Source organism: Carettochelys insculpta, chromosome 5 (genome assembly GCF_033958435.1).
Source record: "Carettochelys insculpta isolate YL-2023 chromosome 5, ASM3395843v1, whole genome shotgun sequence".
Lineage (NCBI taxonomy): Eukaryota > Metazoa > Chordata > Testudines > Carettochelyidae > Carettochelys > Carettochelys insculpta.
The window spans coordinates 128394091-128410433 of NC_134141.1; the positions used below are offsets into that span (position 1 = coordinate 128394091).

At 56.6% G+C, this 16343-nt stretch overlaps 1 protein-coding gene across 1 annotated transcript in view; it reads left to right on the plus strand.

The window, feature by feature from the left end:
* Window positions 1-16343, plus strand: part of LOC142013280 (receptor-type tyrosine-protein phosphatase kappa-like) — an 85532-nt gene that overhangs the window by 28643 nt on the left and 40546 nt on the right. The window contains exons 7-8 of the mRNA XM_074994451.1: window positions 8713-8892; window positions 11572-11754. Coding sequence (XP_074850552.1) covers window positions 8713-8892; window positions 11572-11754 — 363 coding nt within the window. The remainder of the gene's footprint in view (window positions 1-8712; window positions 8893-11571; window positions 11755-16343) is intronic.

Consider the following 16343-nt stretch of genomic DNA (forward strand, 5'->3'; position numbering starts at 1 on the left):
CATTTTTGATGGGGGAGGCGCTGCGAGATTTCATTAAGTGGGCAAGGGCTGCACTTTTCTATGGAGTGGGTGCAGGGTCTGGGAGGTAGGCTGGGTGCAGAGGGGAGCTTGGGGTGGAGAACTGGGGTACAGGACAGGGTGTGGGGTCGGAGAGGGAGTTTGAGTGAAGGAAGTGGTTGTGACCCAGGGCAGGGGTTGGGGTGCAGGGTCTGGGAGGGCGGATGGGTGCAGGACAGGATTCTGGTTGCGGGAGAGGCGTAGGAGCATGTGTGGGGTCTGGGGGGGCGGTGCAGGACCGGATTCTAGCTGGGGCAGGGGCAGGGGCAGGGGCATAGGAGTGTGTGCAGGGCCTGGGCGGGGGATGGGTGCAGGACTGGATTCTGGCTGGGGGGGTGTGGGAGCGTGTGCGCGGTCTGGGATGGGGGATGGGTGCAGGACTGGATTCTGGCTGGGGGGGGTGTGGGAGTGTGTGTGGGGTCTGGGAGGGGGGATGGGTGCAGGACTGGATTCTGGCTGGGGGGGTGTGGGAGCGTGTGTGGGGTCTGGGAGGGGGGATGGGTGCAGGACTGGATTCTGGCTGGGGGGGCGTGGGAGCGTGTGCGCGGTCTGGGAGGGGGGATGGGTGCAGGACTGGATTCTGGCTGGGGGGGTGTGGGAGCGTGTGTGGGGTCTGGGAGGGGGGATGGGTGCAGGACTGGATTCTGGCTGGGGGGGTGTGGGAGCGTGTGTGGGGTCTGGGAGGGGGGATGGGTGCAGGACTGGATTCTGGCTGGGGGGGCGTGGGAGTGTGTGTGGGGTCTGGGAGGGGGGATGGGTGCAGGACTGGATTCTGGCTGGGGGGGTGTGGGAGCGTGTGTGGGGTCTGGGAGGGGGGATGGGTGCAGGACTGGATTCTGGCTGGGGGGGCGTGGGAGCGTGTGCGCGGTCTGGGAGGTGGGATGGGTGCAGGACTGGATTCTGGCTGGGGGGGCGTGGGAGCGTGTGCGCGGTCTGGGATGGGGGATGGGTGCAGGACTGGATTCTGGCTGGGGGGGTGTGGGAGTGTGTGCGGGGTCTGGGATGGGGGATGGGTGCAGGACTGGATTCTGGCTGGGGGGGTGCATGGGAGCATGTGCAGGGTCTGGGATGGGGGATGGGTGCAGGACTGGATTCTGGCTGGGGGGGCGTGGGAGCGTGTGCGCGGTCTGGGATGGGGGATGGGTGCAGGACTGGATTCTGGCTGGGGGGGTGTGGGAGCGTGTGCGGGGTCTGGGATGGGGGATGGGTGCAGGACTGGATTCTGGCTGGGGGGGTGCATGGGAGCGTGTGCGGGGTCTGGGATGGGGGATGGGTGCAGGACTGGATTCTGGCTGGGGGGGTGCATGGGAGCGTGTGCGGGGTCTGGGATGGGGGATGGGTGCAGGACTGGATTCTGGCTGGGGGGTGTGGGAGCATGTGCGCGGTCTGGGATGGGGGATGGGTGCAGGACTGGATTCTGGCTGGGGGTGTGTGGGAGCGTGTGCGCGGTCTGGGATGGGGGATGGGTGCAGGACTGGATTCTGGCTGGGGGGGTGTGGGAGCGTGTGTGGGGTCTCGGGGGGGGGGGTGCAGGACCGCATTCTGGCTGGGGGAGGGGCGTAGGAGCCGTGCAGGGTCTTGGACAGAGCTGGGGTACAGTGCCTGACGCAGGCTGTGTCCAGCAGCCCTAAGCAGCTCCCGGCTTTGCTGCCCGCCATCCGCCCCAGCCCACCAGCTGCTGCATGTGGTTCCCTGTGCTGTGGGGTGGGGGAGGGGGAGGCTTCCTGTGCTGCCCCCGCCCCCATCCCCGCCCCCAGGAAAATCTCGGGGTTCCTGTGAAGCCCTAGAGGTCACTGAGGTCAGTCCCTGCCCAGAGCAGGACCAGCCCCAGCCCCAGCTGTATCCCCGGCCCGGGCCCTGTCCTGCCGGCAGTCCCACACCTCTGGGGAGGGAGCTCCCACCTCCTCTGGAGGCCAATGGGAACTGAGAAATTTACTGCACTCCTCCCACCCCCAGCAACATCTCTCAGCACCCATTGGCCAGTTTGCAGCCAATGGGAGCTGACAGATTTTGCTGGGGCGGCAGCAGCATGCAAGCCAATGCCCGTCCCCAGCCGTAGAGGTGGGCTGTGGGCTGGATTAAGGCTTGGGGGGCTGAATCCAGGCTGCTTGCTGCATCCTGCCTGCCCCACAGGGGAGGCTCGTCTGTAAGCCTGTGGCAGGAGCTGAGGTTTGGCCTTTTGACTCTCTTGTATCTTGTGTTGCGAAGGCTGAAGGACAGCTCTGTGTGCTTTGCTCTGCCCAGCCAGCTGGGTTGGTCAGAGTAACCCCTCTGCCGGGTGCAGCCATGGCCGGGTCCGGTACCTAGGGGTCCTCTCCAGCCATCCAATGCAGAACTGGCTCGGCCCCCACCCAGTAACCTGGGAAATTCCCACCCGACCCTGGGTGCCTCGGAGGGGCAACGCCTCCCCCTCGCGTACACAAGAGTTGGTGCGTAGGGGGAGACGGCTGGTAACACGGAGGGACGTGACATGGTGTGAACTCGAGAAGCCCCACGAACACAACCCCAGTTAAAGTCCCACCCCGCTAGGCTGGGCAGCGCCCTCTCCCTCTCGGTTCTTCCCTGCAGTGACCCCCGCCTGCCCTTCGCCCGCCCAGCCCTTCTCTGCTCCCACTCCCCATCGCTGCCCTCAGCCAGCACCCCATGGCTCAGAGGCGCAGCCGCAGTGTTCATTTCCCAGCCCGGGGGGCTGCGGGAGGTGCCCCGGGACTCACTCACGCTGCTGGCCGCTCACCGCCCGCCTGCTTTGCACTGCCCGCTGGCTGGTCGTCACACCTCTCTGCCTCTGCCCTGCTGGCCACTTGTCACACCACCACCACCTGCGGCTGGACCTGGCCCTGGGCCACCAGCCCGTCCTGCCATGGGTGAGTTCAGCTCCTGAGCCAATACCCAGTCCAGCCACAGGTCGTTTCCTCATCCTGTGCAATAAACGTCCCATAACTGGAGACTCCTGATGCGGCTTATTTCAGTTCTCCTCTGCAGCCCGTGGGGAGACACGTGGTGAGCCAGTCATAGAGCCAACCCCGTGAGCCTGCTGACTGAGAGCTCTGCCCTCCCCCGGACCTCACACAACTCTGGAGAGCAGCCCTGGCCCATCCCAGGTTCTTTAGATGGGCAGCTCCTCCCTCTTTGCAGAGCTGGGTGAGCACGGCCTGTCTTTTCTGCCATCCCACAGTGATTGCAAGCGTTGGTGATGACACTTCCCTGTTCCTGCATTCAGTGTTAACATAATGTGTGACCCCCACAGCAGCTGCGTTGCTCAGCTGGGTAGCTCACCAATCCAAGCAAAGGGAACTCACACACCCCGGCCTCTCCCCGCTTGCAGCTGGCTCTCAGGAACACAGTCCTTCCGGCTGCTTACCCCAGCGCCGTGGGAAGAGGTCAGGGCTATGGGTCTGGCATCGGTGTATAGACCAGCATGCCCGGGGAGGCTGCCCGGCTCTGCTCACATGGCCACGTCCAGCAACCACATGGGAGGGGCGAGAAGGGATGGGAGGGGGCAGGTATAAGAAACATTAAAGCCAGAGAAAAGCCTGGCCTTGGGCAGAGCACAACCTCCCACCTCCCACGGGATACAGACAGGGTGGAACGCAGACCCCAGCCCCAGGACCCTCCAGACTGGCACATGAACATGGGCTGCAAGGGGTGGGATGGGGCTTGCCAGAGGGTGTGTTTAGCTCTGGTAAGAAGGGGAGTGGGAGGGGGAATGGGATTTAGGGGGACCCCCCATAGAGGCTCTGTGTAGTCAGGGCTGGGAAGGGCACAGGGGATGGGGGGCCCTTACCTATGCAGCTCCCTGGGGACATACATGACTCTGTGTCCCCCCTGCTCCCGGACGTCGCCCACCCATTGCTCCAGTTGGCCACAATTCCAGCCAGCCTGAGCCGCGGGGGAAATGCCTCCCAGCAGCACGTCATTTCACTGCTGCTCTCCTACTGCTTCCTGCCCCCACTAGGCAGACCCCATGGGCCAGATCCAGCCCTGGCTTGCCTGACTCCAGCCCACAGGGTTCAGGGCCGCTCACCCCTGCAGCAGAGAGCCAGCGCTCACACTTTGATATGCTTATGAGAGGCACACAGGGTCTCTTTTCAGGGGAAAAGGCCACATCATCATCATCATCTTCATCAATAACCATGGGCTCAGCACCCATTGGTGTCTGATGCCTCTCTCACTATTTCCTTCCCTCCTTCCCTGTCCAGCGCGGAGCGGCTTAGTTTCTGTAGACTAGCTCTGCATCATCTATCCATTCTCTGTGGGGTCTGCCTCTCCTATTCGAACCGTCCCTTATGCTGAATACCAGGGTCTTGATTTTTCATTTGTTGTTCATTCTGCAAATATGCCCGAATAGTTGTAGCTTCTGTTTTATAACCTTCTGCAGCAGGTTCTCTTTCCGCTGTATCTTCCTATATAATTCCTCACTGGTGACCTTCTGCATCCATCCTATTCTCAGGATCTTTCTATAACAGCTCCTTTTGAACGTCAATATTCTTCTTTTCAAATCTTTTGTTGTCACCCATGTCTCACATCTGAACAACATGCTGCTGAATACACACGTTTTTCAGGATGCTCAGCTTTGTTTCTAAGCTAATCACTTTGCTTTTCCAGATCTCATCCATCGCCTTCAAACTCCCTCTTGCTTTTGCTATTCTAGTCACTATTTCCTTCTTACAGTCTAGATCATACGTTATGTTGCTCCCCAGATATGTGACCTTCTCTACATTTTCTAGTTCAATACCATCAACACTGATCTTCCTTCCTATTTTCTATCTCCAAATACCATTGTTTTCGTTTTCTCGATATTCATAATCAGTCCATACCACTTCCCTTCTTCATTTAGCACCAGCACTGTCTTCGCTGGCTTCTCCTCATCTTCCTCAGTGATAACTCTAGCATCCACTAACCTCAAGTTGTGAAGTCTTTTCCCGTGCACAGATATCCCTTCTACCTCTTCCTTGACCTTGTCCTTTGCTCTCTCCAGATGGGCGATGAACATACTTGGCGATATTGGATTTCATTCTCTCATACCTCTACTTGTTTTAAACCAACTTCCCAACTCCCCGCATGTTCTTACCACTGCCTCTGCATTGTCATTGATATCCTTCAACAACCGTATCAGTCTGCTATCCACTCCATATGACTCCAACACCGCCCAAGCCACTTTCTGATCTATACTATCAAATGCCTTCTGAAGATCAGCGAAGCAAGTGTATACCTTCTTGTTCTTTCAATGAGCTTTCTCCACTGTCAGTCTCTGTGTCAATATGCCAATATCTGCTGTATGGTACTTCTATCTTTTCTGAACCCCACTTGCTCACCTGCTATATGTTCTTCTATCTGCGATCTTAGTCTCTCTGTCAGTATGATCATCAGCACATTACCTAGATAACTCGTTAGAGCAATCGGTCTGTAGTTCTTGCACTCCAATGTACTTCCTTTCTTGGGTATTGTCACTAGCACAGATCTTGTCCATTCCTTAGGCACCTTCCCTTCGTTCCATGCTATATTACACAGTTGGTGTATTTCCTGAATCCTGCTTTCTCCACCGTATTTGATCATCTCTCCTGTGATCTTATCGTTTCCAGGGCTCTTGTTGTTCTTTGGTTGTTTCACTGCTTTTTCTACTTCCTCCTTTGAAATATTGGTCTCGCTCTCGATGCTCGGGGGAGATATCTCTTTCAGTTCTTCAGTCAGTCTCTCTGACACACTCGGGTCCAACTGTCCTTTGTATAGATCAGTGCAATATCTTGTCCATCGATGCACAATCTTCTCCCTGTTCATGAGCACTTCTTCGTTTTCATCTTTGATCACCATCTGCTTCGGTTGCCATTTCCTATTAACATTCCTAATCGTCTTATACACCTCCCTGGTCTTGCATTTGCCATAATACCTCTGTATATCTTCACATTGCTCCTCTAACCATTTCTCCTTATCCTTTCTGGCTGCTTTCCTTACCTCATTGCATTCCACCCTCTATTGCTGTTCTGCCAATTCAGAAACAGGTCTTCTGATCTTCAATGCTCTGTTCTCTTGAACCAACGTCAGTGTCTTCTGGGTAATCCACTTCTTATTGATCTTTTCTTCTTCTGGAACAGTCTGCACAATTGCCTCTTCTATAACGATGGCTATCCCTGCGACTCTCTTATCTAGGTCTTTCTCTGTGGCTATATTCTTAATCGTCTCTTCGAGCGCTGCTCTGTACGCATTCCCTGTTTCTTCCTCACATAGCCCCGCCACGTCTCTTCTTTTCTTAAACTGTGTCTTACACTTTCTTTTGAGTTTTACCCTGATGTTTGCGATCACTAGACTGTGGTCTGAGTCTGTACCTGCTCCTTGGAAAGTTTGGCACTGCTGTGCTGATGTTATCCATCTTCTTCTTATCAAAATCATATCTATCGCATTCTTGGACTTCCCATCATTCGATCGCCACCTCCACTTCCTACGGTCGTTTTGTTGGAATCTCGTGTTGCAGATCACCATCTCATGCTCTGTAGCAAACTCTACCAGCTTCTCACCTCATTCGTTTCTTTCTCCATATCCAAACCTTCCCATGACTCTTTCTCAACCTTCATTATCTGTTCCAACCTTCGCATTCCAATCTCCTCCAATGATCAACACATCTTTCTTCGGCATCTCCTCCACCGTCTTTGTCAAGTCTTAATAAAATAGCCCAATTTCTTCCTCCGTAGTGGCCGAATTGGGTGCATACACCTGAATGACTGAGATGTTGAACGGTTTTGCTTTGAATCTCGCTACCATCATTCTCGCACTCACCAGTTAGTATCCTAGTAATGCTCTTCTAGCTGTTTTGCTAAGAAAGAATCCAACTCCTGCTTCATGCTTCGTTTCGTTTCCTGACCAAATGACTGCGCAGCTGCATAACTCTCCTGATGCTGTCCAATGCATCCCTGCCAGTCCAAGTATATTGTATCGGTATCTCTCCAACTCCTTCCGAAGCAGCTCTGATTTTCCAGGTGCCCCCAGTGTTCGGACATTCCATGTTCCAATGGATAGCACATGTATTCGTTGTAATTTTCTTTCAGTAGCCAACTTATCGACCGAACCCCAATCGCACAATTGGTGCTGCAGACCTTGTTTATCTGGGCAATGTCCAAGACAGCATCTTTGATCAGTTAGTTGTCCTGGTATCAGATTTCATTCGTACTGTTGTTTGACGGTCAGCGCATCGACACGCATCTGACCAACCCTCCTCCTTCATCTAGGCTTGGGACTGGCATGGAGCTCCTAGAGGCTTCATGGCAGAGTTGAAAAGGCCACACACCACATTTATTGAAGGTACAATGCGAACACTTATCATGTGACATTGATCGATAGATAGAGAGATAGATATGGGGGAGGGGAGGAGCCAGGCACTGCCGATCTGGATCAGTGCTCCTGATGGTGACAAGATGAGGCCCAGGTACCCCTGTAAGGTACCCTGGAGTTATAGTAGCTCCCCTCTGTTGCAAAGTCATCACATGCATATGCAAAATTGGTTTGAGCCATCCCATGCATACCCATGTACTCATCGGTGTGAGCCATCCTGTGCATACCCGTGTACTCATTGGTGTGAGCCATACCGTGCATATCCGTGTACTCATCGGCGTGAGCCATCCCGTGCATATCCATGTACTCATCGGCGTGAGCCATCCCGTGCATATCTGTGTACTCATCGGTGGCGCCTTCCTCTGGGTGTTGTCTTAATGCTGCAACATTCATCTTCAGAGTGGGGCTTCCAACAGCAGGTCCTTGCTGCTGACTCCCAGGGTGTCCATCTGTCCCATCTCCTTTCAATGAGCCATCTCACAGGTCTCCTTGTCCTGGGATCTGACTTCAGTTCCCTCCTCAACCCTGGCTACCCTCTGGAGGTGCTGGTGGTTCCTGACTTATCCATTCACACCTCCCCGACTCTACAGGGCAATCGGGTAAGCAAAGCAGGAGCTTCATTCTAGTGCAAAGACATTCTCCTTACCTCAGCTATTCTTAGGGACCATTATACCAAGACACACTACAAAGAACTTAACACAAAGCTTCTATATAAGACAGAGATAATATGAAAATGATCCACAGTCATATAAGAACAACCAATAGAGACATATCTACAACCTGAGTGCCTGTGCAGGCTCCCCGATGCAGGGGGTTGGTAGAGTTGTGAGCCTCGAGGAGCAAGAAAGACCAGGCTGGATACTGGGACAAGGTCCCTGTGGTGTCAAGCTGGGAAGGGGATGCTGGGAACAGACTCTGACAGCTTATAGAGATGCATGTGGCTGGCGTGAAGGGCTTTGAAAGGGGCTTGTTTTGAGCAAAGCCCAGTGAACACGACTTTGTCTACACTCCAGAATTCTGCTCTGCTGCATGATGAGACCCAGGGAGAGGGTGAAGGGAAAGCCCCGGGTGAGCTCAGCCCCACTCCACTCTGGCCCTCGAGCTACACCCAGATCCTGACTCTGACTGCCACAGCTCCCCTCTTGCCCCAGGGGACAGGAGAGGAGTGGAGCCGCAGGGCTGTTGGTGGGCGCTGAGCACCCACTATTTCCTTCTGTGGGTGCTGCGACCCTGGAGTCCCTGCAGAGTCAGTGGCCGTATTAGTTTGTAGGGTGGGAGGGACAGCGGAGGTGGGAATCTCACCTTTTCCAAACCTGGGTGTTTTCCCCACAGAAAAGTGCCGCAAACCCACCTGGGACTTAGATCTGCGCTTCCAACCCGACAAGTCTTACTATGGCCCGGAGGAGCTGGTGGCCCTGAGCTGCCCTGTGGGATCTGAACCCTCGCAGCCAGTGATCAGATGTACCACCCAGGACAGCCGGAGTGCCTGGAACGACAGTGTCATCTGCGAGAGTAAGTGTGAGCTGCACCCCTGCCCTCTCCCCCGTCCACCTGGTCCCAGGGGCCTGGCTGGTGCAGGCCGCTCATTGACCTCTGGTACTGTGGGGAGGAAGGACTTGCCCCCCCAAAGCATAGCAAGGGTGCAGCCCAGGCGCCAGGGGATGTGCCACACGGGGCCCTGGGCGCATGGAGCTCAGAGGGCAGGGGGAGCTGGGGTCTGTGCCACAGATGGGCCTAGAGCCGCCCCAGGAGCTGGAGCTGGAGCTGGAGCTTTGCAGGAGATGGGGCAATTCGATAGCAGCCTGTAACATGACAGGGGTTTCTGGGCACAGCCAAGAGAACCAACTCAGGGTAAATTGCTTAACCCGGGCCATTTACAGCCCAGGCTGGGATCTCCTTCTCACTAGGCAAACCAAGTCAGCCACAACACCACCTCTGCCAGCCCCCCCGGCCAGCCAGAAGCCACACGAGCCAACCCACAGATTCTCCAGCTGCTTCTAATGCCCAAAACCAGCAACCTCCTCCTCAAGTGATAGGTTATAAAATCTATTTCACCAAATCCACACGGATTCTCCCAGGCCCCAAAGGATCAGCCACGGTCCCAGGTCAATCTATACTTAGATTTCACCCAAAGCAGTGCGCTAGGCCCACGTTGTGGAATCTGAAATCTAAAGGTTTATTAGTAAGGAAAGAAAGAACAGGGTCAGAGAGAAACATTGCTAAAGTGGTACATTACGTGCATCAGTTACAGCGACTGGTGCAGCCAGCAATGCTCTATGCTGATTTCTTGAAAGTCTCTGAAAATGCACCCCCTGAGGGATTGGAGCCCAGTTTTCTTAAGCTCAGTTCGTGAAGTCTGGAGACCAAGATGGTCACTGTCAGGGCCATGTTATAGCTTTCCACGTGGAGGGAAAATTCCTTTCTTCTTCCATAGGTAACAGAGGGTCACCTGAGCAGGAGGGCTGCTGGGGCACTCTGCCATTGGCTACATCCCAGATGACAAGTCCCAAATTCCTGAGCTGTGTATTTGACATCTGAGTCTTTGTTGTTTAGCCCATCAGCCTGGCTGGGGAGGCAATTGCACCTCCCATTGTAAATCTCAGCCCTAAAACATTTCTAGGTCAGGTATAAAGCCCATATCTATACCTTTACAAATATGGCACAGACATGCAAGTAGCATAAACAGATTTAGGACCTCACCAGCTTTCATTAGACACCTCTCTTGGCCCACCTCACACAAGATTCTCCATCCCTTGAGGTTTTTAAGTCCCGGCTTGACAAGGCCCTGGCTGGGATGACTTAGTGGGGGTTGATCCTGCTTGAAGCAGGGGGCTGGACTAGATGACCTCCTGAGGTCCCTTCCAGCCCAGGGATTTGATGGTTCTAAGATTTGGTGCCACTATAGACAATAATGACAGAACAGGCTTCCATATGTAACCCTTCTGCTGGAAGCAGTCAGCTGCAGCCAGGGCTGGGTTCACTATCTAGGGGTTCATTTTCATCCATCTCACACAGAACCGGCTCAAGTCCCACCCAGTAGCCTGGGAAATTCCCCCCCACCCCCGGGCGCCTCGGAGGCACTGCTTCCCCACTCGCCAGCACAGAGTCTGAGTGCAGAAAAGAAACTTTTAATGAAAGAGGCAGAGAAGTCACGTGGCCTTAGCGTGGGAAATCCCACACCCAGAGTTCATAACCAGCCCTCAAGGAACTGTCCCAGCTCAGATGGATTGAGCAGTGCCCTGGGTCTCTCAGGCTCACCAGTCCCACACTGTAACCAGCCAGTCCGCACACCCACCTTTCTCCACACCCCCACTTCAAATGCCCCACTTACACCTCGGTCCAGTCCGTGCCAGCCCTGACCCCTCGCCCGATGCGTTCCCTCCCTGGGCCTGAGGCAATGCCACCTTTGGGCTGCTCTGGCATTTTTCTTGCCCCTGCCGGCCATCCACTACTTCTCCTAGTGACCTGCCACTGGTCACTCCTGCCAGCCGGTCAGCCTGCTGACCACGGTGTTGTGGGTTTGGCTTTGGGAGTACGAGAACTTCAGCGCCGCATCCGAAGCACCTCCAGCTGCACAACCGGTCAGGGTTTAGAATTAGCAACTTCAAAGTTCCTGCGGTGGCCATTATGCTAATGAGGTGCTGCATATGCATGACAGCACCTGGTTAGCCTCTCCGATCAGGTTGCTTAGCGTGCCCCCTTTGAACGAGGGGGCTAGTGTAGACAAGCCCCTGGAGAGGAGGTGGAATATCTGTCCCTAGAGATTTTCAAGGCCCACCTCGACAAAGCCCTGGCTGGGATGATTTAATTGGGGCTGACCCTGCTTTAGGCAGGGGGCTGGACTCACATCTCATAGCACTGGAGGGGACCTAGCACCATCCCTGACAGATTTCCTTTAAATCTATTTGACCCAGATCCCTGAGTGGCCCCCTCAAGAGCTGAGCTCACACCCTGGGTTTAGCCGGCCATTGCTCAAACCTCTGAGCTCTCCCTCCCCCCATGACCTCCTGAGGTGTCTTCCAAGCCTGTGGTTCTGTGACAAATGCACACGTCACAATAACCGTGGACCATGGGTGTGAAACCTGTGGGAGACCAGGTAGTGCAGCCCAGGGCCTGGGAGGCAGTGACAGCCAGCAGTGTGTGGGGTGCCCTGCTCACCAGCCCCTCCCATCACCTTCCTCTTGCACACAGAACAGTGTAAAGCCCCCGAGACCTCAGACACCAGGGTCCGGTTTACCATCCAGCAGCAGTTCTACAGCCCAGGGGCCGTGGTGACCTGGAGCTGCCCTGAGGGGTACCAGCCCTCACCGCCTGAGATCAGATGCATTGGCTTCCTCAGCAGGCGAGTCTGGAGTGGGAAAGCTGCCTGCACTGGTGAGTGTGAGCCCCAGTGCTCCCGAGGGACCCGGCCAAGCCACGGGGGTCAACCTCCCCTCAGCTGATGGGGGCGCAGCTGGCCTGAGCAGATGGGCTGCTGGCTCCCCAGGACATTGTGAGTGCAGTCCCAGCATGGGGTGACACCCGTCCCTGGGTAGGTGCAGCTCTGACGGGAGGGGAGGACCCAGCAGGGGAGATTTGCTGGGACTGAACCTTTCGCTCTTGCCAGCTGTGATGGAGTGGCGGGGGGGGGTGCATGTGTGAGACTCAGGCTGGATGTGTGAGACAAGCAGAGCAGCTCCCAGTGGCTAAGGATGACCCTGGGGCTATAACCCAGGCTGGCAGGTAACACCTCAGCCCTGAACAAAGAGGAGGGAGGAGCTGAGCTGGGTTTGAATCGGGGGCGGCAGTTAGAGGCTAGGGGGAGAGGGAGCTGGAAGGAGTGAGCCTGGGAGGGGGAAAGCTACACCCCAGAGGGGCACCCCTCGGGCTTCTCTCCCCAGGACGGGTGGGAAGGACTGTCTCTGGCTGCTGTACTGACACTTCTGTGAGAAACTGGGCATCTGTTGCCTAATCAACCTCCTGTTGCACCTGCTGAGTGAGAGTCACTCCTGCCTGCGGATGGGGTGCAGTGCAGGGGGACCCCAAACCCCATCACACTGGTGTCACAAGTGGGATGAACTGCACCCATGGATGAGCTCCCAGCAGGGGCTGACTGAGCGCAAGAGAAGGAAGGAGCCTCACAAGAGCCAGAGGTGGAACAGAGCAATTTCTGCAGCTGCTGCTGGTGAGTGGATACCCTGGGAGGCAGTGGGGAGATGGATTATACCCGACTCCTGAAGGCAGAGCTAGCGGGGCTGTGCAGAGAGAGGGGCCTGACCGTAGGGAAGGCGACCAAGGCCCAGCAGATTGCCCAGCTGGAAGAGAATGACCGATCCGGGGGGGCAGAGCCTGTCCCGGCAGAAAGTGGCCGGTCAGCCTCGGGAAGCGTTTCGGATTCTCCGACAGGAGTGGGGGCTCGACGCCGTCCCACAGACGCGGTGCCCACCAGGTCGCGCTCAGCTAGCAGTGGTCCATTGTGGGCAGAGTCCCCCGCCGCAGAGCTGTGACGGCTGGAGCTCAAGGTGAGATTAAAGGAACTGGAAGCCCAGGAACGGCAGAGGGAACGTGAGCGCCAGGAACGGGAAAGAGAGCATGAGCACGAGCGCCAGGAACGGGAAAGAGAGCGTGAGCGTGAGCTCCAGGAACGGGAAAGAGAGAGTGAGCACGAGCGCCAGCTACAAGAGAGACAGCAGGAGGAGAGAGAGCGAGAGCGGGAACATGAGCAGGCCATGGCAGAGGCGAGACGCCAAGAGGCCCCAGCTGCGGTAAGCGGGGAGAGGGCCAGACGGATCGGGGTGGCCAGTCACTTGGAGACGCATGTGCTGGCCCAGTGTCAGGACCCAGGGGACATGGACGAGTTCCTTACCGCCTTTGAGCGAGCCTGTGAGTTGCACGAGGTTCCCCCAGCCGAATGGCTCCAGCACCTCACCCCCTTGCTGGGCGAGAAGGCCGCAGCGGTGCTCAGCCAGCTGGAGGGGCTGCAGCCTGGGGACTATGAATGGGTCAAACAGGCCCTGCTGCATAAGTTTGGGCTGACTCCAGAGATGTACAAAAAGAAGTTCCAGGAGGCGCAGAAGAGGCCAGAGGAAACCCATGAAGATACAACCGCCTGCTTGAGGCAATACTACCAGAAGTGGGCGTTCGGAATGGGAGTCCAGTCCGTAGAGGACCTGGTCGAGCTGGCGGTCCTAGAGCAATTATGTGAGATGTGCTCACCTGACCTGAGGGTGTGGCTGGTGGACCGGAGGCCTGGGGATTCACACGATGCAGGGAAACTGGCAGATGACTTCACAAACAGCCGGGCCATGTTTGAAAGAGAGTCCTGGAAAGAGAGGGAGTCCCGGAGGGAGAGGGAGTCCCGGAGAGACCAAGAATCTCAGAGAGACCGGTTCCTGACTGTACGACAGAGGGGACCTCCTCTTGGGAGGGCCCAGGAAAGAGGGGCCGGCCACCCACCCCCCAGAGAGCCAAGCAGAGCCTGGACAGAGCAGCCGGCCCGAGGGACACAACAAGACCCAGGCTGTTATTGCTGTGGGCGAAAGGGGCATAGAGCAGCCCAGTGCCCCAAGCTCCCAGACAGGTTGAGCAGGCCGGGGGGTCATGGAGTCAACTGGGTGGAGTCCCAGAAGCCAGAGAGGCTGGCGGCCAAGGCGGGTGGTGCTGACAATGGGCACTCGGATTGGGCCGAGTCCGCCCCACAGACCAGCTCCTCAGGGGGACCAAATGCTCAGAGGTCAGTTTACAGAGTGGGTGCAGCGCTGCCTCTGCGGAGCAAGTGTCTCAAACACCTCGAGGTAGACGGGAAAAAGGTCACGGGGTTCTGGGACACAGGCGCTGACGTGACGCTGGCCCGACCCGGGGTGGTGGCACCGGGCCGCATGATACCCAATTCCCACCTGACGGTAACAGGAATTGACGGGACCCCTTTCAAGGTGCCCATGGCGAGGGTGCACCTGAAATGGGGGGAGAAGGAAGGCCCCAACGAGATGGACGTGCACAGCCATTTGCCGGCGGATGTACTGATGGGGGGTGACCTGGAGAACTGGCCAGGTGAACGCCCTCGTGCCCTGGTCCTGACCCGTAGCCAAAGAAAATGAGGGGTGCGCTCCCCAGATTTGGGAGTACATGCCAAGCCAAAGCCACAGAAGCCACAGGGTTGGTTTTGGGGCCAACCCTGAGAGAAAGAGCGGGGGCCAAAAACCAGATCTCACAGGCCAGGGGCACTGGAGCCAGACAGGGATGGGGAAGTAGCTTCCGCCCCTGCCCTGGCTGAAGAGTTCCAGGCAGAGCAGCAGAGAGACCCCTCCTTGCAGAAGCTGAGGGAACTGGCCAGTCTCACCCCAGCTCCACAGCTGGGGGAGGGCTGCGGGGAGAGATTCCTGTGGGAAAAGGGATTCCTGTACCGGGAGTGGGCTCCCAGACACAAAGCGGAGCCATGGAAGGTCCAGAGGCAACTGGTGGTTCCCCAAAAGTACCGGCGCAGGCTGCTGTACCTAGCCCATGATGTCCCGCTCGCAGGACACCAGGGGATCCACCGCACCAGGGGAAGGTTGTTACAGAACGTTTTTTGGCCAGGGATCTTTGCAGCTGTCCGTCTATATTGCCTGTCCTGCGATCCCTGCCAGAGGGTAGGGAAGACCCGAGACAAGGGGAAAGCTGCCCTGAGGCCGCTGCCCATCACAGAGGAGCCTTTCCAGAAAGTGGCTATGGACATAGTGGGACCCTTCAGCAAGGCAACGCGTTCGGGGAAGAAATATATTTTGGTGGTGGTAGATTTTGCCATGCGTTACCCAGAAGCTGTGGCCTTGACCTCTGTCGACGCTGAGACCGTGGCGGATGCACTGCTGTCCATTTTCAGTAGAGTGGGGTTCCCCAGGGAGGTCCTCACAGATCAGGGGTCCAACTTCATGTCGGCCCTGCTGCAAAGCTTGTGGGACAAGTGTGGGGTCCGGCACACCTGGGCCACAGCCTACCACCCGTAGACCAATGGGCTGGTGGAGAGGTTCAAAGGGACTCTGAAGCAGATGCTGAGAACCTTCATGAATCAATACCCCCATGATTGGGACAAGTACTTACCCCATCTGCTGTTTGCGTACAGGGAGGTGCCCCAGGAATCCACAGGGTTCTCCCTGTTCGAGCTGCTGTACAGAAGGAGGGTACGGGGACCCCTGGACTTGCTCAGAGAAGAGTGGGAGGGGACGGCCTCTCCTGAAGGGGAGTCAGTGGTACAGTACATACTGACCTTCCGGGAAAAACTCACCGAGCTCATGGGCCTGGCCAGGGAGAACCTCTCCATGGCCCAAAGGAAGCAAAAGGTCTGGTATGACCGTAACGCCAGGGCCCGAGCCTATGCCACCGGGGACCAAGTGATGGTCCTTGTACCTGTGCGGCGGAACAAGCTGCAAGCGGCCTGGGATGGGCCCTTCTAGGTCGTCAAACAGCTGAATGAGGTGAATTATGTGGTGGAACTGTCGAACCGGGCCCACAGCCACCAGGTCTATCATGTGAACATGATGAAACCTTACTGGGACAGGGAGAACTTGGTGCTGGCCGTGTGCAGACACTGGGAGGGGCAGGGGGATGATCCCTTGGTGGATTTGCTCACAAGGACTGGAGCCGGCTCCTTGCTGGAGTCTATTCCCCTCTCAGACCAGCTGACCCCTGCCCAGCAGATGGAGATCAAGGAGGTGCTGCATTCGCACCAACAGCTGTTCTCTGACAGACCAGGACGCACTGACCTGGCTGTCCACCGAATAGAGACAGGCACCCACGCCCCTATCAAGTGTGTGCCATTCAGAGTCACAGGGAAGACGGCTCAGGACATAGAGCGGGAGGTTGAAGACATGCTGGCTCTGGGGGTGATCCAACCCTCGTCCAGCCCCTGGGCCTCTCCCATGGTGTTAGTCCCTAAAAAAGATGGGTCTGTTCGGTTTTGTGTGGACTGTCGCAAGCTTGACGCCATCACTGTATCGGACGCCTACCCC